This window comes from Cornus florida, unplaced genomic scaffold (assembly GCF_030987335.1).
Source record: "Cornus florida cultivar Cherokee Brave unplaced genomic scaffold, ASM3098733v1 CherokeeBrave_3.0.0_Hap2_Chr03, whole genome shotgun sequence".
In the NCBI taxonomy this organism is placed as follows: domain Eukaryota; kingdom Viridiplantae; phylum Streptophyta; class Magnoliopsida; order Cornales; family Cornaceae; genus Cornus; species Cornus florida.
In genome coordinates this window covers 68,067,955-68,094,122 of record NW_026775573.1, presented here as the reverse complement: position 1 = coordinate 68,094,122, position 26,168 = coordinate 68,067,955, and the positions used below count along the sequence as shown (strand labels likewise).

At 32.7% G+C, this 26,168-nt stretch overlaps 1 protein-coding gene across 1 annotated transcript; it reads left to right on the top strand.

Moving 5' to 3' along the window:
• Positions 1-24,511: 24,511 nt before the first annotated feature.
• Positions 24,512-25,828, top strand: LOC132301709 (peroxidase 40-like). The gene is made up of 4 exons (XM_059798938.1): positions 24,512-24,849; positions 24,934-25,125; positions 25,234-25,399; positions 25,479-25,828. The coding sequence occupies exons 1-4, from the start codon at positions 24,598-24,600 to the stop codon at positions 25,826-25,828; spliced, it is 960 nt and encodes a 319-aa protein (XP_059654921.1). The 5' UTR covers positions 24,512-24,597.
• The last annotated feature ends 340 nt before the right edge of the window (positions 25,829-26,168 follow it).

Sequence of the window (26,168 nt, the reverse complement as noted above, 5' to 3'; positions counted from 1 at the left end):
CTAGCATTCATTTGTGGGGTACATGCTTTGTTGATTATTGAATTGGTTATATTCCAATTGGGCCAGTAGTATACTGAAAGCTTTCATTTTGACAAAAGTAGATAACAATCCTTTTTCGTTGAGTAACCAGGATTTTAGTCTCATCAAGCACTGAATTTCTCGCACCGAAAGGTGGAAGGCCCAAACTCTAGGTTAATAACTGAATGCTAAAAAAAAAAAAAAAAAAAGTTGTTGCAAAAGCAAATAAAAAAAGTAAGGACTTCTCTCAAAAGGTGAGAAGTGGGAAATGATTAGATGGAGGTTGTTTTGATTTATAACCTAGTTGATTCGAGCTTGTAAGTCCTAAAGGGTGTTTAAACACCTAGTGCCTTAAAGCCGTCTGGTTTAGGAGTCATTAACCTAACGCTCGACTTCATGGATCGCTAGAAAGCTTAATAGATCACTACATTGCACCATGCTTCCATCTTTAATCCTTAAGATAGTAAAAAATAAAAATAAAAAATAAAATTCGAATGAAAAGAATAAGCGCACCTAGATCAATAAAGTTTTAATAAAAAGTCCACTCTTTGTCTTGATGATCGGTACTAGATTTGTGTACCAGTTTGAGGGTAAAGATGTAATCATTTCTTTAGTTGGCTTAAATAGCAACATACTTGATGCCGGTCCACTCAAAAAGGATTATAGAATTATTTTGATTTGCATGATCATTTTCTTGATGTGTAGAAGACCATATTTGCTTGCTTGATGTTGAGATTTTGGGAGATTGCTTGAAAACGGTTGAAAAATTGCATACTTGAGATAGTTTTCTCTCAATACTTGTTTGCAATATTGGTGTCTCTTTTGTGAGAATGAGCTTAATGTTTGTGGGTATCATTTCTGGAAACTCTCACGAGACTTCACTCATCCACTAGGGGTAACCTAGGGGTTTAAAAGGCTTGTTGCATGTGCTAAATGTAATCGTGTTCCCTACGAAAGTAGCGCTATCCATTTATTATTTTCTAGTTTAGAGTTGTTTAGTTGTTCATTTCATTCATTTACTTTGTAGTTCATTGCTAGGGACTGGCAATATTTAAGTTTGGGAGTGTAATGAGCGCTAAAAAGTACATATTTAAACCCCTTAAGCTCGAGTATTCTAGAACCTTTATCTATCTTATTTTTTCATTTTAGACTAATTTGGTGTTATTGCCCTTTTCAGGTACTTATCCCCAAAATAAGTTAATTCAGCCAAATTAGAGCATAAAATAAGCAATCTCAAACTAAATGGAAAAAATGAGCAAATTAGAAGCAAAGTGGTGAAAAACAGCAAGTTTCGATCGGTCAGACAAATCTTCGATCGATCTCACAGTGATCGATCCAGCCTTATCAAGATGGATCGGGCCTCTTGTCCTTATCCCCAAGAATTTCCATCTTCGATCGATCCAATATCCTTTCGATCGATTGAACTTCTTTGATCTTATCTCCACCTACCACTTTTAACTTTTTCCCAAAATATCCTAAAAATATCTCAGATTTGTCTTATTCCAAAAAGGTGCCATCATGGTTCGATCGATCTCATCAGAATTCAATCAATCGAACTTCCTCAAGTTCGAAAAAAAAATAGAGTCCAGCTCATTAAAAGATGGCTAGTGGTGCAATTATTAAAGGGGCCCTAGTGCATGAGGCCTAACCATTGGGTGTGACACTTGAGTTACCTATATAAGGATTTTGAGGCAATTATACAAGATAATAAGAAGATAAAGAGAGATATACAATCTTAGAGAGAGAAGTTGGAGGAGTCTAGAGATTTGAAAGATACACACAATTTGGGAGTTCTTCCATTCATCTAGGGTTTCCATTAAGAAGAAGATCATTCCTACTATGGAGATGGCCCTTGAAGGTTGAATGACTACATCAATAAGTGGCTAAACATCTTCTTGGGGCTAGAGTTAGCCCTAAGCATGCCTTCTAGATCTTGATGTTTTGTATTTTGAGGGAATTTGTGTTGTAATTCTTGTCTTGACATTTGATTTATATATGAATCTTATTTCTACAATGATTTGTGTTGTTGAATACTTCCAATTAATCAGTTCATTCTACTTATATGTCTATGTATGCTAGAATAAATGTTTATGTGTTTATCTCTAGGTTTTGTGTTATTGATGCATGTCTATGTGTGTTGATGCTATGAATTTAAAGATTATCAAGGCATGGTACTTTAATGGAATACTCTTGTGGTTTGTTTGATGGTTCATACTCATTTCTTGATAGATTGTGCCTCTACCTTAGTTTAATGAGTTTAATTTTCATATCCCTAGTTTAGTTGTAGTGTAGTTACCTTACTTTCTTAGATGAGAGGATAATCTATGCTTGTTATTTGATGTTCCATGCTTATGAATGCAAGCAGTATAATTCTCTAGCTTGTTAATGTGTCTTGATTGTGAGCTTAAAGGAGGGAATAATGGCTTAGTTTGATATATTATGCTATTCATTAGGTTGTCTAGACAATGTATACTTAATTAGTCATCCATGCTTGTTGATTCAATCAATCACACATATCAATATTTCAACATATATTTCCCCTTATTCATTACACATTGAGTATCTAGAAAGGTGATGTTTAGTGGTGACCTCTAAATACCAAAATCTCTTTATCTTATTTCTCTACCCTTTATTTACTTTAATTGCTTTGTATTAAATTTGTTTACATTGTAGTTTAATTAACTAATCAAACCACCTTTTGATCACTCGACCTACTAATCCGACCTTGTTTCCATATCAATATTGCTTCCAATCCCTTGGGACGATCCCTACTCACCCTAGCTATATTAGTAGTTAGAAGTAGTAGTGACACTTTATAAATTCAAACTTAGCCACTCTTTAACACGTTTTAACTTGTTGGTTCACGACAACTACCAATTACTTTGATTTGTTCGGCGGAATCTTCGGAATCCTTAGACCGGCACTTTGGGTAATTATGTAATTAATAGTTAGAGGGTTATATTTTCAATATTTGTATCATTACTACTTATATTATTACTACTTGTATTTATTTTGTATTGATTATGGTTGATCACAAAGTAAATTCAAAGGCCTTCGTGTATTTTTAGACAAAATGATTTATTATATATTTATTTATTTAAATTATTATTTTTGTCAAACAAATATTTTATTGTGATCAAGCCGGAAATAATCAAGGTACCAAAATAAATATATTAATTAAGTAGTCGGATTGATGGTATTATTTATCCGATAACTAACTATGCATAGAAGGGTCAAAGTGCAACATTGACTTAGAGATTATTAATTATTTAATTAAAATTCAATTAATTTCTTATAGTGGAGTAGAAATTAATTGAATTGGATCCATGGATTGGGCCAATTATTAATTCATTGTAGCCAAGAAAATAATAAATCCAAAGATTCTCACTCATTGCCCAACTTGATATTGGAATCCTATTAGATTTGAGATATGTGAATTAGAGATTGAGAAAGATTTATTATTTCCTTTCCTTATCTTTATGTTGCCTATATATACATAGTCCATGTATATTTTATGGGGAACTTTTGAAAGAAAAATGGAGACTCCCACAAGCTTAATTTTCCAAGGTCATTCATGGAGGCTTATGGGTGATTCATAAAGGTAAGACTATTATCAAGAAGATAGAGATCCAAGGGGAAGGTATCAAGGAAAGGGATCTACAATAAGTGAGAACATTCACTTTAGAGGAGAGATTTAAGGTTTACTCAAACCTTGATACAAGTTTTTTATTCCTAAATTGAATGGATCATCATATTCTTCACGCATAAAACTTGTCTCTACACGTGAATCAAGATCTTTATTTGAAAAACCCTCATAAAGTTTTAAAAACTTCCGTTTCCCCAACAGCAGTATCTCACGCACGGTATGATATTAGAAAATAACCAGACGTGGATAAGCCAAGTTAGATTCGACGTATGATTCAGGTGTTTGGTTCGGTTCTCATATTATTTTTCTTCTTAAATTTGTTTTATTGTATATTTAAGAGATAAGGTAGCTCGACAGACTGGTAGTCAATAGATATGCTAGTCCAACAGAGTTCAAATTGGCCAAATTAATTCCTTTCTAATTCCCAAAAGATGAAGATAAAGAGAATGAGATGGAGTGCTGTATTGATCGGACATGGCAGAAGGGGAACCAGATTATGGTGTTTTATCTCCCATTTTAACGGTGCCGAATTGATCCAGAGAATGCTGGAATGAGCAATTCCATGTTGAAGAATGAACAGTCTACAAGAGTGTTAATGTTGATACCATGATAAAACTAAAATAATTTTGAATTGTATATTTTTTATTGACTTGATACATTTATATACAAGGTTATAATTAAATCTCTTAAAATTTACGATATAATCAAGTGTGAAAATAATGAAAATACAAATTACAATCAAATCACCTAAAGTCTGGGAAGTAATGAGGGTGTTTGGTTGTAAAGTGATGGTGACACAACAACCTGTTACGTTAACTCTTTAATCGGACCCCCACTAAGTTAAAACAACAATCCCAGAAAAACATTTTTTTATTACCTCTTTGACTTTTATTTTGTTTTATTTTAAAATACCTCAAAAAAAAACATGTACGTGTTGAATCAATAGACATAATACATACACACATGCATGCATGAAATGGAGTAGAACAGCAGGTTTTGGATAATATATATATATATATACCAGTAGTAGTGAAGTGGGAATTTGGGACTCGAGGACGCAAATTCCAACGGCGATTCCAACCGCGACCACTCTCCGCTTGCGCTGACATTATTAATTATGATAGGAACCTTACCTGACTTTTGGTGACCTCCAAAGGCCACTTTTGCCACGCCGACAATCTCATGCCTTCCACGTGCCCTCTCCACATCACACTTTCTTATTTGCTCTTGCTCTCATAATTCAGAAACTTCTTATTTTCTCTGAGGCAACAACAGTAATGTCAATATTCGCAGTCTTTCTTTTTTTTTTTTTTTTTTTTTTTTTTTTTAATGACCAAAAGATTGTTTTAGTTGAGAAATTAGATCAACAACTACATGGATTTATTTATAAAAATAAAAAATTAATTTTTAAGTCGAGGATTTCAACCAAAGTTCTATACAGAATCATTTTTATTGAAGTCATTGTAATTTAATAATTCAATGACGTTTTAACTTTTATTTTCATTCGACATTCTCAATCCTTCCACGTGCCTTCACACTTTCTTATTAGCCCTCGATAATCCAGAGACTTCTTATTTGCTCTAAGGCATAAACAGTAATGTCAATATTGGCAGTCTCCTTTTTTTTTTTTTTCTTTTTAAAATGACCTTAAGGTGTATTAGTTGAGAAATTTGTTCAACAATTTCATGGATTTATTTAAAAAACAAATAAATTGATTCTTTAGTCGAGGACTTCAGTCGAAGTTAATTCCATACAGAATCATTTACGTTGAAGTCTGCAATTGAGTAATTCAATGACATTTTAACTTTTATCTTTATTTTTGTTTTTTTAATTCTTCTTCTCTCCCAAGTCACATTTTGAAAGATTTTTTAGCTAATATAATAATTTAACTTTTTTCATATCAATTTAGGAAGTTAATTTATATGTGACACACAATCAAATTGGTCTCCTTTGAGACAAAGGCTTTACTAGCTATCTTTTTGGATTTCAAAAAATGAGAGATGTACGCTGGTTATAGTTCCTATTATTACATGATTTATGCTATATTGAATTTTAGGGAGATGCATATGAACGTTTAAGATAATCTTAAATTGCTTATATTATAAATTCATTAGGAAATCGATATTGGCATTCCATTTTTCTACACCTACTCTCCTATCTAAAAGAAAATGACACCGCTAATTATAATTTTTACACTTCATTGATTATATTTTCAAATCACAAAACTACCTTTCTAGATATGGTTGGTCTCCTCTTGTCTATCTCTAATCTTTAATGTTTTCGATATTTTTGACGGGATTCAAAAACAAAATGACACCTTCGAAAAAAAATATTTTTTGACTCAAAAAAAGTTATAAATAAGGTTTTTTTTTTTTTTTTTTTTAACCGAAACTAAAGAAAAAAAAAAAAGAAAGAAGTTATTTTTGTTGAATAAATTATTTCTTTTTACATGACTCAAAAAATAAAGAGTAAATTACACAAACACTCCTTTAAGTTAGGTCAAATCTCACATAAACCGATATTTTGATTTTACCTTTCACTCACATTGCAATTTTGGTTTTGTGTGTATAGAGAGTTTATCTTTAAATATAATCACATTCATTTTCTGCAATTAATACCAAATATTAAAATTTGTATCTAACTTTTATGCTACGTTTGGTGTGCAGGAATGAAATAGAATGCCCATTCCAAACTATTCATTTGTTTGATATGCAATTTAAAGGTGGAATGACCATTTTATTGGAATGAAAATCCATTCCACAACTAAAACTATGAAATGGTCATTCCATTACCAAGTAAAAAAAATTTAAAAAAATCAACTTCCCAAAAAACCCTCATATTCCAAGTCAAAAAACCACCACAACCACCTCCGCCTTTCACCACCACTGCCGCCGCCACTGCCTTCCACTGCCACCGCCATCCATCACTATAACGACCACCACCTTCCACCACCGCCATCGCCTTCCATCACCAGCACCGCCACCGCCGCCACCACCACCACCTTCCACCACCAGCACCGCCACCGTCTTCCACCATTGCCACCACCTTCCACTATTGCCACCACTTTTCGCCACCACCGCCACCACCTTCCACCCAAGTATCAACATTGCCTTCCACCATTGCCACCTTCCACGATTGTTGTCGCCACCGCCTTTTACCACCAGCACTGCCATAACCTTCCACCACTGCTACCACTATCGCCACCTTCAAACACCACCACTTACACCACTACTTCTTTTCACCTCCACCACCATCGTCACCACTATCCACCATCGCCACTACCACCATTTATTTTTTAAAAATTATAGAAGAATATCATTTTGTTAATTTAATTTATTTATTACTAAAAGTGATATTTTGGAAAACTCAATTTGAAATTTATTTCATTCTAAATTTTAAATTGATCTAACCAAACACTAGAATGGTTATTATAATCCCATTTCTACACATTCATATTTACAACCAAACAATAGAATGAGAAGAGTTATTCCATTCTATTCCCATTCTCATTCTATTCCCACTTACATTCCATTCTATTCTTGCACACTAACATAACATTATAGTAATAATTAACAAGCTTAACTCATTTGCAATTGCATTTTACAAGGATAATTACGTGTAATGGAGTCTTAATTTAATCATGGTTTATTCCATATTGTGATGCGAATCCACGGCCCAATTAATCAAATCAACAACCCTTTAATTAAATCCTATGTTAGGTAAGTAATATTTTAAATTATATTCATACTCCATGCATGAATGAGGGCTTCCAAATTAATAATGGATAACATATATTAATCACCATCATATGCTCATGATTTCTTTCTTATTATAACATACTCCAAACATTTCATATAACATAATTAAGTCGTTACCATTCCAAATCCACGTTTTCATATACAAATTGAGATTTTAAGATTATAAAACTTGAATATAAATTTATTTCCATTGTCATGCATGTATTATTGTCTTTATCATAATTTTATTTTTATTTTTATTTATTTATTGACAATGGAGGTTAGAGCATGCCTTAATTCACCACCAGACATAAAAATTTTCCGTCCAACATGCAGTGAACAATTATAGAAAAAAAAAATCTAAAATTGGCCTGGGATATGAATGTCAATAAACTATTAGACACTAAAGATTTAATTGATGTATTATACTAAAGTGATAAATTTGGAACTTCAATTTTTCTTTGAAAATAAAATGGAATTTGCTCCACTTTTCATTGTAATAAACATTTTTATTAACCAAAAGTGGAGTATAACAAATTTAATTTTTTATTAATCAAAACTGGATGTAATATAATTTTTTTTTTTTTTTTTGAAGTGCGAATATGGCCTAACTTTGCACAATTCAAAATTACACGTCATCCCTACAAGAAAAGAGGAGTGATGACCTGACACATTCGGTCCTTATTGGATACGCTCCAATGATCAACTTAATACTTGAATCAATTGAATAATATTATTATATAATAATTATGTATTTAGTTTGTATCATACCTTTATGAATTGATCGACTTGCTCATACCACATATAATATCAATGGCATAGAACATCGCATTCGGCCAAATTAACTGTGGTCATGAACGGGGATGGAATAATGGGTTTGCTCACTAAGGACTTAATCTAGGAACAAGATTAAGTCAACCTTATTATGTTCTTAATTAAACCATTAGATGGTGATCATTAAATATGCATTATGGTTGATGTTACGACAACGAACCAAGAACAAATCAAGAAGCACAATAAAAAATTGAGTCCAAAATCTTTCTCAGGAGCATTCAACAAGTTATCGAATTATAAACAATGACTCGGCACCAAATTTGAGCCACATAATCACAGTTGACAAGACCTAATCCTTGCCAATAGATGTAGAGTATCCCGTTGATGATTTTATTGAATGCATCCTTGTTGATATTTTAAAATTGGTTGATTTGGATTGTAATTCTTGTCTGCTTTGATAAGACCTAGGTGCCACTGAATGAGAAGATTAGAGATAAGAACGGTTCCAAAGCGTAATGAATTACATATTGTCTAGATTCAACATGTGATGTTTTCGGGAGTGGAAATGGAAGGTAAATGAGCAATAATTCAGCGGGAACACTTGGAATTTCTATCATAAGAATTTAATGAATTCTTAAAATGAGATAAAATTTTAGATGATAATAAATTTACTTTTTATTAAAAAAAAAATAATGAGAATCTTTCTCGGTTTACACTTAAATGATATTAAACGAAGAAGAAAAACGAATTGTTTAAATTAAGCAGGGTTCATAATTTTTTAAAAGGTAATTGATATTTGCGCTCCACAATTATATATCTTCATAGCTCCATTTCGCAGATGTCTCAATACCCTAGTGAGTTAGTATTTTCGGGAGACTTTGGAGTACGAGGCTTTGCCTTGTAAAAATAAAAAATTCACTCCATTTTCTCTCTCTTAAAATGAAATTACAAAAGACTCCTTATAATACACCGTGTTTGTTTCTTACAAATATTAATACCATAATGCCCTTTTCTATTAAGATTAAGATTTTTATAAGAGTAATTCTTGGTTTTATAATTAGTTATGAATATAATTCTTTTTTTGAATGAAAGATAACTTTGGAACTTGAGTTTTTTTTATTTTTTTTGGCAAGTAAGATAATTAGGTTGATGAGAAGAATGTATAGAGAAGGATGAACAAAACGCCCAATCAAAATAGCCAATTAGGGAGATCATCCAACACAAACACACCTCCTCGATCAAACCCTTAACACAAATAAACAACAACAAAATTGGAATAATACCAATATGCTAATAATACATATATATTATATGTACTATATTCTGTTTCAATATATGCTTCTACTTGACAATTAACAGAAGCAACAAGACTATAACTCCAACACCAAAAAAAAATGACCGACAAGGAATAAGTATAGATTGCTAGAAAAATGCTTCCACTGAGGAACTTGAGTTATAAAGCAAATAAAGAAGAACATCTTATGTATATATATATATATATATATATAGTTAAACAAAAACATGAATTTGATGATAAATATCTCTTAAATAATTTACAGTTGCTTGTTTATGAATATATAAGTACACAGTAAATCATATTAGATAACAAATGGTTTGATTCACAACTCATTTCCCATTTTTCCATTGACATTACAACAAACAGCTTCTAGTACTCACAACCACACGGGACCACAAAAATAAGTATGTTACTAGTATAACATAGCGAGTCCTCTACAAGCACTAATTTGGAAACTATTTTATTGTTCGTTCTCCGAGTTTAGCTTTGTTGTCAAATTTTAGTTTGAGAGAGAACAATGACAAAAATCATTATTGAATTGAAATTCTATGTAAAAATGGAGTTGAAATTCTCATAGAAGGGATAGAATGTACGAATTAGAATTCTAGGGAAGGTTAAAAAGAATGTTACGAGTCTTCACTTTATAAGAAGGGCAATTACTGTATTTAAAATAGAAAAATTAAAGGACAATACTTATATCCAGGTTGGATGAAGTTTGTTCAACTTGAATATGTGACCAATCATATAATGACACGTGTTTACAATTAATATTAAATTAAATTAAATATTGTCCATTAATTTTCGGGTACAACCCGACTTTTTTTCTCTCATCTCTCCAAAAATCTGCAGGCACAGCAATTACAAAATCCACAAGTGTGACAAGCTGAACTCTTATTATATACGGGGATAAACATGTCATGGACAAACACAAAGAATAAACACCACTATTCGTATAATAATATGCTTTAGGGGTTTGGATATATTCATTGAACTCATAGATCAAGCTAGCCCGTGAGAGTGTTTAGTGATCATATGAAGATGACACGACAACTCGTCACCTGAACTCTTTAATTGGACCCCACTAAGTTATCCCAAACATATCTCAATTCTCATCAGTCTTCTTGATTTATTATTCTAATGTTGCTTCTTTAACACTTTTTCTTGACTTATTATTCTAATGTTGCTTCTTTAACACTTTTATTTTATTTTATTTTTAAAATACCTCAAAAAAACATGTACGTGTTGAATCAATACACACATGCATGAAATGGAGCAGAACAGCAGGGTTTGGATTATATATATATCTTTATATACACCAGTATTAGCGAAGTGGGAATTTGGTACTCGAAGACGCATATTCCAACGACAACCACTCTCCGCTTGCGCCGGCAATTATTTTGATATTATTAATAATTAATTATGATAGAACAGCAGGGTTTGGATTATATATAATATATATACCAATATTAGCGAAGTGGGAATTTGGTTCTCGAAGACGCATATTCCAACGGCAACCACTCTCCGCTTGCGCTGATAATTGATTTGATATTATTTATTATGATAGGAACCTTACCTGACTTTTAGTGACCTCCAAAGGCCACTTTTGCCACGCCGACAATCTCGTGCCTTCCACGTGCCCTCTCCACGTCACACTTTCTTATTTGCTCTCCATAATTCAGAAACTTCTTACTTGCTCCAAGCCAACAACGGTAATGTCAATATTGGCAGCTTCTTTGTTTGTTTGTTTTTCTTTTTTTTTTTTTTTTTTCATGACCAAAGGATGGTATTAGTTGAGAAATTAGAACAAAAACTACATGGATTTATTTATAAAAATAAAAAATTAATTCTTTAGTCGATGACTTCACCTGGAGTTCCATACAGAATCATTTTCATTGAAATTTTTACAATTGAGTAATTCAATGACGTTTTAATTTTTATCTTCATTTGATAATCTCAATCATTTCACGTGCCCTCACACTTTCTTATTTGCCCTCGATAATACTTCTTATTTGCTCTAAGGCATCAACAGTAATGTCAATATTGGCGGTCTCCTTTTTTTTCTTTTTAAAATGACCAAAAGTTGTACTAGTTGAGAAATTAGTTATATATATATATATATATATATTTTAGTGGATGACTTGAGTCCAAGTTTCATACAGAATCATTTATCTTGAAGTCCGCGATTGAGTAATTCAACAACATTTTAACTTTTATCTTCATTTTTGTTTTTTTAATTCTTCTTCTCTCTCAAGTCACACATTTTGAAAAGATTTTTTAGCTACTATAATAATTTAACTTTTTCATATAATTTTAGTAAATTAATTTATATGTGACAACACAATCAAATTGATCTCCTTTAAAAAGGTTTTACTAGCTATCTTTTTGGATTTCAAAAAATGAGAGATGTATGTTGGTTATAGTTCCTATTATTACTTGATTGATGTTATATTGAATTTTAGGGAGATACATATGATATCAATATTGATAGATAAACGTTTAAGATAATCTTAAATTGCTTCTATTATAAATTTATTAGAGAGGTCATATTGTATTCCAATTTTCTACACCTACCTCCTATTTAAAAGAAAATGACATCTCTAATGGTAAATTTTACACTTAAATAATTATTTTTTCAAATTACATAACTTTTTTTTTTTTTTCCTCTTAATTGGCACTTACATACACGTGCCTCTACCAAGACTTAAATTCCTGATCTCCCTTTGAAAATTAGGTGCCTAATATCGCTAAGCCACTGACTTGTTGGTCAAATTACATAACTACCTTTCTAGATATGGTTGGCCTCCTCCAGTCTATCTCTAATCTTTAATGTTTTCGATATTTTTGACAGGGATTCAAAAACAAAATGGCCACTCCAAAAAAAAAAAAAAAAAAAAAAAATGGACTCAAAAAAAGTTATAAATAAGTTTTGTTTTTCGGGTAATAATAAGTTTTCTTTTTTGACTGAAAAAAAAAAAAAATATTATGTTGAATAAATTATTTCTTTTTTACATGACTCAAAAAATAAAGAGTAAATTACATAGACATCCTTTCAAATTAGGTCAAATCTCACATAAATGGACATTTTGATTTTAATTTTCACTTGCATTACAATTTTGGTGTTGTATGTATAGAGAATTTATTTTTGAATATAATCACATTCATTTTCTGCAAATAATACCAAAAGTTAAAATTTGTGTAACTTTTATAGTACTAATTAACAACCTTGATTCATTTGCAATTGCATTTTACAAGAATAATTACATGTAATGGGGTCTTAATTAATTTAATCATGGTTTATTCCATATTGTGATGCGAATCCACTGCCCAATTAATCAAATCAACAACCCTTTAATTAAATACAATGTTAGGTAAGTAATTTTATTTTATTTTATTTTATTTTTCATATAGAATATATTATTGTCTTTGTCATAATAATAATAATAATAATATTTATTATTATTATTATTATTATTGACAGGGACAATAGTGGTGCTCGTCCACCACTAAACATATGAAAAATTTTCATTCAACATGTAGTGAACATCTATCGAAAAAAAAAATCTAAAATTGGCCTCGGAATGTGAATGTGAATAAACTATTAGACACTAAAGATTTAATTGATGTATTATCCTATAGTGATAAATTTGGAACTTCAATTTTTCTTTGACAATAAAATGGAATTTGCTCCACTTTTCATTGTAATAAACATTTTTATTAACCAAGAGTGGAGCATAACAAATTTAATTTTTTATTAATCAAAACTGGATGTAATACATATATATATATATATATATATATATATTGTTCGAAGTGTGAATATGGGCTAACTTTGCACAATTCAGAATCAAACGTTATTCATACTAGAAAAGAGAAGAGGTGCTTATCGGATACACTCGGATGATCAAACTTAATACTTAAATCAATTGTAAATTATTATATAATAATTATATATTTAATTTTAGGAAGTAAAAAAAAAAATTGTGGCATACCTTTATGAATTGATCGACTTGCTCATACCATATATAATATCAATGGCATAGAAATCATGCATTCAGCCAAATTAACTGTGGTCATGAACGGGGATGGAATAATGGGTATGTTCTCTAAGGAATAATCTAGGAACAAGATTAAGTCAACCTTATTATGTTCTTAATTAAACCATTAGACGGTGATTAAATATGCATTATGGTTGATGTTACGACAGGGAATCAAGAACAAATCAAGAAGCACGATAGAAAATTGAGTCGAAAATCTTTCTCAAGAGCATTCAACGAGTCATTGAATTATAAACTGTGACCCGGCACCAAATTCGAACCACATCATCACAGTTGACAAGACCTAGTCCTTGCCAATGGATGTAGAGTATCCGGTTGATGATTTTATTGAATGCATCCTTGTTGATATTTTAAAATTGGTTGTTTTGGATTGTAATTCTTGTCTGCTTTGATAATACCTAAGTGCCAATGAATGAAAAGATTAGAGATAAGAACGGTTCAAAGAGCGTAATGAATTACATATTGTTTAGATTCAATGAACATGTGATGCTCCAGGGAGTGGAATGGGAAGGTAAATGAGCAATAGTTCAGAGGATAATTTTAAACTGCTTATATTGCAAATTCATTTATCAGTAGTTGATGAATGATTATGACATTTATCAGTATTTGATGAATGATTATGAACTGCTTAGTCTGCTTAGCTTGGTGAGTTGCGCACACAAATCTTGATTGGAATAAAAATATTAGATTATAATTTTTTTTTTTTAAAGTATGATGAAAATTTTTGAATGTTAGGAGTGGGAGTTGCGATCCTTTGCTATATACACTGTAGAGCATTAGATTATAATTTTATTTTATTTTATTTTATTTTTTATTTTTACTATGATGAAAATTTTTGAATGTTAGGAGTGGGAGTTGGGATCCCTTGATATATACACTGTAGAGCATTCTAACTCCAGACGTATAAGGTTACCTTTGAATCTAATCACATTCCTTCTCTGCAAATAATATTGAATGTTAAAATTTTTGGGAATATATGGAGTACGGTATTGGAAAATAAACAAATAAATTGCATGTTTTTTTTAGTTAGTACTTGCACACATGCCTCCATCTCAAGAGGAAGTTCTGTACAAGCAACTGGAAGAATTGTTCAGATACCGGTGAGTGAGGCTACTATTTGCACATATGCCCCCATCTCAAACCCCTTAGCTAGGCCACTTACCTATTGATAAATAAATTACATGTCATGTGTCTTAATTTAATCATGGTTTATTCTTTTGTGATGGGAATCCACTGCCGACGTGATCCACAACTCTGTCATATGCGTTGATTATTGATCTTGAGGTCCTGATCTTTAGTTAAATCCTATGTTAGGTAAATAATATTTTGAATTATTTTTATATCCCATGAATGAGGACTTCCAGTTTATAAGATAACATATATTAATCACCAACATGCATGTGTCATGATTTCTTTCTTATTATAGTCTATGGTGGCTCACGTACGTGAAGACATATTTTGATCATGTGTTGATTACTTGAAGAATTGAGGTGTTCAAAATTGTTGATTTTGGCTAATATTTGGCTATTGCAAAAGTTGAACCGGTTTAAATGGAGTTGAAGTGGTTCAAATAGGGCAGGTTCAATCTGGGCGGGTAGTCTTTTGGCTTTGGCTATTGCCAAAGTTGAACCGGTTCGAATGGGACTGAACTGGTTCAACTTTGAGAGTGAATTACTGAAAGCTGCGAGTAACAATTTCCTAATTGGTTTTGAAGAAAATAGAAGATTTGGGGAAAAAATAGAAAATTTGGGGAATAAGTTGTACCTACTATTTTAGAGTTGAAGACTGATATGGTAACTTATAATAGGCAAGTTGATCCTTGTCCAATAAGAAATTGGATTTGAAGACTCTATAAATAGAGATGGCTAAGTAAGATAATCAGGTTGATGAGAAGAATGTATAGAAAAGGATGAACAAAGCATTCGATCAAAATAGCCAATTAGGGAGAGCATCAAACACAAACACACCTCCTCAAATCCTTAACACAAATATACAACAAAAAATTTGGAATAATACCCATATGCTTCTACTTCACAATTAATAGAAGCAACAAGTCTATAACTCCAACACCAAAAAGAAATGACCAACAACGAATAAGTATCTCATATGCTAGAAGAATGCTTTCACTGAGCAACTTGAGTCAAACAAATATAGAAGAAAATCTTATATATAGTTATACAAAAACATGAATTCCATGAAAAATATCTCTTAAACAATTTATAATTGCTTGTTTATGAATATAGAAGTACAACATAGATCATTTTAGAAAACAAATGGTCTAATTGGCAACTCAATTCCTTTTGACATTACAACAAACACCTTCTAGTCACTCACAACCACATTGGACCACCAAAATAAGTAAGTTATAATATAGCGAGTCCGGCCTCTACAGCAGTAATTTGGAAAATATTTTATTGTTCGTTTTTTTACTAAGGATTACACATTCTAGCCTTTTTGTAGTTGATAGGTGTGGGTGTCACTTATTAGAAGCTGACATGGCACGTTGACAAGTCAATACGACCCTAACTTAATCCCCCGTGGCGATTTGAAAAGTCAAAGACTTGAGAGACCAATCCTCGAGCACTCTTAAGTCCTGGCATAACTCCAGGCCCATCAAGCCTCGAGAGACCAACTCTCGAGCACCTTAAGTCCTGGCATCGCTCCAGGCTCATCAAGCCTCGAGGGACTAACCTTCGAGCGTCCCTAAGCCCTGGCATTGCTAACCACGACGAAAACAATTAACAATTCTATATGCTTCAAGAACAGACTATGTAATCAAAATTCACAAGAACTATTCCAGATCAAATTAAACACATATAGACGATTAATTTAACATATAATAAGCATGCAAGATTCATTTAATATCCAATAAAAATCCTAGAGATCATCTAGGCATGCACAGAACACATGTCAAGGGGAGAGAGTAAGAATAAAACTTGCCTCTTAAGGTTTCGGTTTGAAACCTTTAACCATCCTCTACCTAGACTTTTCGGCGACTTCTGATTATCGTCAGCCTCATACTGCTCTAATCCTATTCCACAAGCAAACCATCTTCCTTCCTCGGTGGTCTAGCCTTTCAACCCTTAGCCAAAACCCTAACTTCCTCTCATGTTTTTTCTCTCAACACTCTGTCTCTAAAAAGTGGCGTGAATTGGTTTTCTTCCAACCAACCCTTGACAGACAAACCTAATATGTATATATAGGCTTCAAACAAACCCTAATCCTACTCATAACCTACGTCTAATACTAAGAAAAGAAAATTAATAAAAGAAAATAAAAACAAAACATAATACATATAATGAAGTCGGCACATAAAAATATATATATATATAGATATATATATATATATATATTTTTTACTTATACTATATATATAAAAATAAATTAACTATACTTATTAATATAATTATTTAATATACTAATAAGTACAAAATCCCTAAATATACATATATACCCATATATATCTGTACCAACATCCCTGGGTAATAAATCCAAACCCGTTACTCACCCTTTCCAAGTAGTCCATGTACCTTAAGTGAGTGGTCCATTACTATATCCAAATCCATCCTTTTAAAACATAAAAATAAAATAAAATAAAATAAAACACATCAAAGTCAAATAACAATTAATTTCATTCAACACTTAATTTTAACAAAAACACTTAAGCACACACTTAAATATAAACAATTAATTCATTTAAACACATAACATAAATCCACATATACACATAGCCACGTATACACTAAAAATGCACAAGAAATAAAAATTCAAATTCTAGTTATATCATTTTGAAAACTAGGGGTATTACATATACAGTATCTTATGAAAGCTTCCTCTTCTGGGTTGGTTATTTCTTCATGGGACAGTACTATTTATAGACTCTAATTCCATTGGTTATTATCCAATGGTCCCCTTCGTGCATGGTTTCTAGCATACATTACTCCTAGTCAGGATTACGCGAGTAATCTTGGGGATTTAGGAGCATGAGGGGTCTAATCCTCTCATCGAGTCTTACACTTTGTTGCCATGTCATTTCTCCCTTAATCAAGGGTATTAAATGTTGCTTAGCCATTGGTTGGTTAAGCCTGACACAGCATTAAATGTGATTTTAAGGTTTGCTGTCATAATGTGCATAATCCCATCATCTTGTTAATTGGGCCTTGTTGAAAGCGAAGCCACTTCTTGACTTCTCATCCACCAATCCAAGATCCTCCTAAGTTTCCCAATCTTAGACTCTTTATAGCCGGCTGTGAAAACCCTACCTTCGTTTTGTGCTATGTGTGAATTCTAATAACGAGTCTTTCAGGGCTCTACTCCTCCAAAGTGGCATTGCTCGGGCTAATACCAAGGTTTGGAGCACTCGAGAGTTAGATCCCCAAGGCCTGCATGGGCCCGGAATAATGCCAGGGCTTAAGGTGCTCGAGAATTGGTCACTTGAGGCTTGAGGAGCCTAGAGCGATGCCAGGGCTTAATGTGCTTGGGAGTTGATCCATCAAGGCTTAATGGGCCTGGAGCGATGCCAGAGCTTAAGGTGCTCGAGAGTTGATCCATCGAGACTTAATGGGCCTGGAGTGATGCCAGGGCTTAAAGTGCTCGAGAGTTGATCCATAGAGGCTTAATGGGCCTAGAGCGATGCCAGGGTTTAAGGTGCTCGAGAGTTGATCCATCGAGGCTTAGTGGGCCTAGAGCGATGCCAGGGCTTAAAATGCTCAAGGGCTGACTCTTGAGGCTTGATGGGCCTGGAGTGATGCCAGGGCTTAAGGTGCTTGAGAGTTTTAAATAAATGATTGGGATGCTACGGGATACAGTTTAGACTCTTAGGTTCAATATTAGTGAACAGAAGGGTTGGAAGTGGTCAGAGACGAAGTAGAAGGGGAAAGACGGGTTCAGGGCTCACAAATAGGGAGAGAGTCGGTTCCATGGAAGTGGGAGCCAGCTCCCTCAACTGAAGAGCCGTCTCTAGGCAATGGGGAGTAGGCTCCCCCTTGTATAGAGCCAGCTCCAAGTAGGGAGCCGGCTTTAGGCATGGATGGAGCCTGCTCTCAAAACTTGAGAGCAGGCTCTCTTGTTTTAGTGCATTTTGGAGTTAATTTGGCACTGTTTGGACAAGTTAGGTTTCCGAACTTTTTTTGGGATGTTAATGAGGGTTTTATATATTAATTCAGAGTGTCTTAAAAACCTTGTGAGGCATAATTTTTATTTATATGCTAAATATTTGAACAGTATGGGAATTTAAACAACTTTGCATGCTGTTAACGGATAGAGAGTATTAAATTGCTTAAACTGATTTTAGCAATTTAGATAACTGGGACATGATTTTAAACCTTGTTTTGGATACATAATAGGGTCATTTACTTATTAGACTTGATCTATGCTTATTTTAGATTTTAATTGCTGAACAATTAAACTCTGTTCTGTCCATTACATGGATTAATGTTTTGGGATTTTAATTGCTGAACGGTTAAACTCTGTTCTGTTAATTATATAGATTAATGTTTTGGATTCTAATTGCTGAACTATTAAACTTTGTTCTGTAAATGCATGGATTAATGTTTTGGATTTTAATTGCTGAACTAGTATATTATGTTCTGTCAATTACATGGATGTTATGGATTGTATGCACCGGTATGGGACGGTGGCATAATAGGTTTGGATTAGATCAAAACACTAACTCCTACTTATTTTGGATTTAGGAAATAGATTTAATTATAACATTTAAATTCTAATTAAATGTCGTGTCTTGGCAATGAACAGTTGAGCAACACTTCATTGGTTTTGGATGGAATTTATATATATAGTTATGGTACCTCGATATGAGCTTGAGTCTCAGGATCGATGGTCAGGGCGCGTATATGTAGTGGGATGCATAACTGGCTATGATGGTTTGATGTGTACCCTGCTAGGGCTAGGTACTTATGCCCACTTCAGGTGCGTTTTGCATGATGCCTACTAGTCAAGTTGAGACTGGCCTGTAGTCCAATGAGAGTCCTGTAGTGTGGATATATATATTTATATTTTTACAGACTATATAGATATTGTTGAGATATCTAGGATGTATCTGCGTATCGGGTTTCTACTTGGACTGTAATAAAGTAGAACTTGCATGTGGGCCTGACCCACCTTCATTTTTCAGTTATTCGTCAAGAGTAAGGATTGTTCGTGCTGAGTAGGGATCGTTTACTTCATTCTTCCGGATTATGTTATTTAGGAGATTCTTTATGTTTCAGTATTCTGATATAGTCGCTTATTCAGTTGGGATTTTTCTAGGGGTCCACAGAGTATAGATTCCCGAGTTGTATTAGTAATGGAGGTTTGGATGTATCAGAATATTTTCTTATTTATAAAAATTTATTTTAAGGATTTCATTAGTAGATTATCGTTTTAGTTTCTTTCAGCAATTTTATTTATTCTCAGTTATCATGTTTGTATTTTGTATTCGATTATTGCCATTTGTTTCTTATATCCTCGGGCGTTCGGGCGTGGGTCTCGCCAATCCGCATCCGAAAATCCGGGGGTATCACAGTATACTTGCCTTACCACCATCTTAATCTTGATAGTTGGTCTTCTTCTCCTCCTCCTACACTGAGCATCTCCTCTGTTTTCCTTCATATTTGTATTTCTGATACCACCATTATATTATTGTTTATTACGTGATTCAAAAGAACCCCTACAATAGGCATGCCAATAGATGGATGCTAAAATATCAAAATGAAAATCCCCAAGCTTAGCTTTGTTGTCAAATTTTAGTTTGAGAGAGAACAATGACAAAAATCATTATTGAATTGGAATTCTATGTAAAAATGGAGTTGAAATTCTCAGAGAATGGATAGAATGTACGAATCAGAATTTCAAGGAAGGTTAAAAAGAATGGTACAAGTCTTCACACATACTTGCTATAAGTACTAGTCTAGCCAACCAAACAGGTATGAACAATTAAGTACAAAAGTTTCTTATTAACTTTATAATTCCGAGCACTAACTTGACCATTAGAGCTAGGATTGTTTTATACGACACTCCACCGTCAGTGTACGTAAGTCACATCATTCTTTTGACCAAAAAAAATTAGTGTGACGAATGTGGGATTATTTCATCAATCTATCCCCCATCCACATAAAATGGTAGAATTAATGCAGGAGTTCGAAAAATTATAATTTTACTAATATATATATATGGGCATAGTACAGAAATCTCTCTCGATTTGTAGCCTTTTTCAGTAAACCCTCTCATCTAATTTTTTACCAAAGAACCCCCCTCGACTTGTAGCTCTTTTCCAATAAATCTCTCTTATCTAATTTTTTTACCAAAGACCCCCCTCAACTATCCAAGGGGGATAAAAGAGTTGATATTTGGACCATAATACCCTTTTATTTAAATCTTAATTTTTTCGAACTTAAAAAATTCATATCTCACAAACCATACATCTAAATATTGCAAATAATATATGCACGGAAAACTTATAAAATAAGAATTTCATAAATATAAGATTTGTTTAACAAAACTTCAAAATCAGAGAGAAATAGACAATCTAAAAATCTATTACAACAATCTTATTTTATTTTATTTTTTTTTATAAAATACTCATATTTGTAAGAAAGTTTTAGAATTATTCATTTTCATATGAAGCATAACATATAAAAAAAAAATTAACCCCAATAGAGACCAGATATTCATTTTTTTTTTTTTTTAATGGCGAATCTATAAAAGAATGAAAATACTTTGACGCAAAATATGATATCTCATGAAATCAATCTCTATTATGGTTAAATTTTTTATATATTCAACTCCATATGTAAATGAATAATTCTGAAAATTTTCTTGCAAATATCTCGAGCATTTTATTTCTTAAAAATAAAATAAGATTGCTGGAATAGATTTTTAAATTGCTTATTTCTCTCTGGTTATGAAGGTTTGTTATACAAATCTTATATTTCTAGAATCCTTATTTCATAAGCTTTCCGTACGTATATTATTTATAATTTTTAAACGTGCGATTTGTGATATATGAATTTTTGAAGTTCGGGAGAATTAAGATTCAAATAAAAAGGTATTTTGGTCCAAATATCAACTCTTTTACCTCCTTCAGATAGTTGAGGGGGGTTTTTTTGGTAAAATATTAGATAAGAGAAATTGATTGAAAAAATGTTACAAGTCAAGGGGTTGGTAAAAAAAATAAATAAGGGGGTTTACTGAAAAAGGTTACAAATCGAGGGAAATTTTCTGTACTTCGTTCTCTCTCTCTCTCTCTCTCTCTCTATATATATATATATATATATATATATAATTATCCAATATGATTTTTAGGACCAATGGGAAACAGACTTTTTTTTTTTTTGCCAATTAATTAATTTGTTCATAGTAGTATCCTCAAATTTTAGTTTTCTCAACCACAACCTAAACTTTTAATCATACTATAAGTGTGACAAGCTGAACTCTTATTATATATGAGAATAACATGTTATGCACAAACACAAAGAACAAACACCACTATTCAGGGCATGTTTGACATGCGTTTTGTTTTAGGCGTTTTGTTTTTGGCTAAAACAGAAACAATGTTTTTACTGTAAGAGTGTTTTAGAACAAAATCGGAAAACACGTTTGGGAACGATGTTTTGCTGTTGAAATGTCAAAAATAGAAATATGCAAAACATGTTTGGTAGGTCATGCGTTTCAAGAATTTTGAAAACAAAACATGTTTGGTCACTCCAACTGTTGCCAAAAAAAATAAAACAAAAATAAAAAACATGTTTGGTTATTATTGTTTTTAATTTGTTTTTATAAATTTTAAGTATATTTATAAATTTATTTCTATATAAATAATCATCATATTTTTAATAGATATGGAGAAATTTGAACACACAAACATAAATATATATATATATATATATATATATATATATATATATATATATATATATACACACACACACAATCCAAACTTGAACTCAATGTCACATTTTATGCAATGGTAAATTTATATAAAAATACATTTTAATAATTCAAATATTATCTATATTTTTTTCCATATATAACTATATAATAAGTGGCTATAAAAGCCCTAAAATTTTTTGCAATAACTTATTTATAAGTTGTTTGCAATAACATACTTCAATTTTGTTATCCTATTACCTGTATAGTCCAACACATTCAAAATAAAAACAAATCAAACTGCAAGCATAAGTGGAATATAGTGTATTCCATTTACAAGTGCTTAAATATTCAACCAACAAATTAAACATGTTTAAGTTCTACATAAAATGTTTGGAACAAAGTAGTAACAATACATAATTGGGACTAAAAATTGATAATATGTTCATAAAGTAGATGACAATGGCAACGACACATCATCTTCATAACAGCACAAGTCACCTTCAAGAGAGCATCAACACACTTCATGTCTGCAATGGTAGCATTTAAGTTAAAATATATTAACAATAATAGTAGCAAGTAATAGTAACAACAAAAATGATATATATTACATATATAAATATTACAAGCCCATAATAGCAACAAATATATTACATATAAAAGAAAAAACATACCATCACTCTATCAAGTGTACCCAAGAGAATTTCAGATTCCGTCAGCAATAATATTACGCAACTGATCCATTTCTCGAAGCTGAACCGGAGGCACATGCTCAAAAATCTCATCGTTTTCACCATCACTTTGAGGAGGGAAAGAAAACAATCTCTGTGATACCATAGGGAAAGAAAACAAAATAAAAAATTAAAAAATGAAAGGCAGTTAACCAGAACATTGATTTAAAGACATCTTCCAAGAGAGTGGGTGTTCTTGGCAAGAAATCATCCTGGGTAAGATTAAGTTGGCATGGTCAGTTCATTACATTGGAGTAAGTCCACCAAATTTATATACTGATGGTGAAATGTAGGTATTTTCAAGACATAAACAACATATCAGCTAGGTCAAATAAGGTTTTTTCCATCATATGTACATACACTCTCTCTTGCTTTCTCCTAAACAGTTACTCAATAATATTAATCAATTATTCAATAAAATATGCTTAATAATCATCACTTTCCACCAAATTATATATCTATCGGTTGCTCAACAACCACTGATGCAACACTCAAAATCAGCTTAACAAACCAAACACAACTCATTGTCCACAAGACCACAGACCATAACTTTTCTTGAACAAGAGATCTACCGGATGAACGTTTTCCTAAAACTAACATGGTTAGGTTAGAAAAATACTGGAACTAACTTTTTCTTTTTATTTTGTATGTAAATGAATATGTCAATTTATATTAGTGCTAGGCTAATTAGCTAATGTACAAAAAAAAAATAAAAAAAAAATTAAAAAAAATAAAATTTAAAAAATGCTTAAAAAAAAGCCTCAACATTCATATTATCCAAAATTATGAAGTACATAGAACATATGAATTATCCTGAGCATTTAAAGAGTTGAAATACATAAACTCCTTCAACACAGAGAATAAACCCCTTCGTGCTACTGCACATGTATAATTACTAAGAAATCATCCAACCACATGAACTCATTTCCTTGAACTTCTTGTGGTTCACAACTGTATTTTGAGGTTACTAAACAACCTCCAAAGAAACCTATCAAATGAAAGAAGCTAGCAATCCCAAATTGAGATCACATACCCACTTCCAAGGAAAAGTGTTATTGCCACTAATGTCTTAATTAAGATTAAGTTTCTAGTACATTGTTATTTTCATGGCAAGGAAAAGTGTTAAGCAAGAGAGAGAGAGGTAGGTTTAGGGTCCAAAACTCCTTCTGGTGTAATTGACACTAATGTCTTAATTAAGAGCTCTCTATGTGTCACAACAACATGAAATTTGAAAGATTCAAAAAGCATGAAGAAGCACATGGCATTAGGTGAATAAATGTAGATTCTGCATGTCCATCATCATGAACTGAACTCTTCCAAGCCTTGACTATGCCCTCTTTACTTACCCACTCTTTTTATACATATTTCATCGTCCACTCACTCACTCACTCACTCACTCTCTCAACTCCTCCAAGCTTATCTATATAAAGTTCCCAACTATCCAAAGCTAATTAACATTGTTAAGCATACAAAAATGGCCTTTTACTTGGCTTGTTTCTGTTTACTCATGCTCAAGTTCTCAATCACCATGGCAAACTTGCCTAACATCTCCAATGAAGCATGTGCCAACGGTGCTGTTACTATTGTATTGCAATTTGGTATGTATCAAGATAGTTGCCCAGAGGCTGAGCCCATCATCTTCTCTTTGGTGGAAAGGGCAGTGTCCCAAGACCCTAGAATGGCCGCTTCTCTGCTTCGACTTCATTCCCACGATCGCTTTCTTAATGCATGTCATGTTTCAAATTTTTTGTTCTATATATGTTTTTAGCTTATATAGTTTAATATTTAATGAACACAAGTTTGGTTGCAGGGATGTAATGCATCAGTGTTGTTAGATGACATGGGAAATCTAGCTGGGGAGAAAACTGCCGCACCAAACTTGAATTCACTGAGAGGGTTTGAAGTGATCGATACGATCAAGTCTAATCTCGAGTCAGTTTGTCCTGAAACTGTCTCTTGTGCTGATATTCTTGCAATTGCAGCAAGAGACTCTATTGTTCTGGTATATATGTGTTGTGTGTGTTAGTGATCAATACACTGGTTCTCTCTAACCATTGTGAACAAGTAGTACTAGTGTGGTGGTGTACTAATTTGCATTCTAATTCCTCAGTCAGGTGGCCCAAGATGGGAAGTGGAAGTGGGAAGGAGGGACAGCTTGACAGCAAGCAAAACAGCAGCTAACAACAACATTTCAGGCCCCAATTCGGACGTCCCAAGACTCATCACCAAGTTCAGAAATGTCGGTCTCACGCTTGCTGATGTCGTTACCCTCTCAGGTAGCTTGATTTCTTTATTTTTAACCCAGAACATGCATGTTTGGATGCTGAGAAAACATTCTTTCTTTCTCTTTGGGAGGTGCACACACAATGGGGAAAGCTCGATGCTCAACATTTAGCTCTCGGCAAAAGGGTAATAGCAATAGAGACTCAAATGGCCCAGACATTGATGTGGCCTTTCTTACCTCTCTCCAGCAACTATGCTCAGAAACAGATAGCAACACAACGCTGGCACATCTTGACCTGGTGACCCCATCAACATTTGATAACCAGTACTATGTTAACCTAATTTCTGGGGAGGGATTACTTCCATCTGATCAGGCTCTTGTGAATGGAGCAAATACGTTGCAAATACGCAATGAATTTTATCAGGAACCAGAAGCAATTGAATCAAACAACTCAAAAATATACATTTACAAGCAAATATAAACACAATAAAACCAATTTCATAATAACTTCTCATTTGATTGATTCAACAAACTGAAACCAGAAAAACCAAATCAAATTGGGGGCATTCAAATTCCTCACTTGCAAGATCACAGTCTATAACATCAACATACTTCACAGCTAAATTGACCGACGCGCAATCGCACAACACCGCACATGACTCCTTGAAACCCTGCCGAGCAGGTCACCGTGGTTCACCACGATCATCGTTAAGAAGGCGGCGAAACCAGACCCCACCACCGAGCAAGTCACCGTGGTTCACCACGATCATCGTCAAGAAGGCGGCGACACCAGACCCCAAAGAATGTTAGGCAAAAATCAT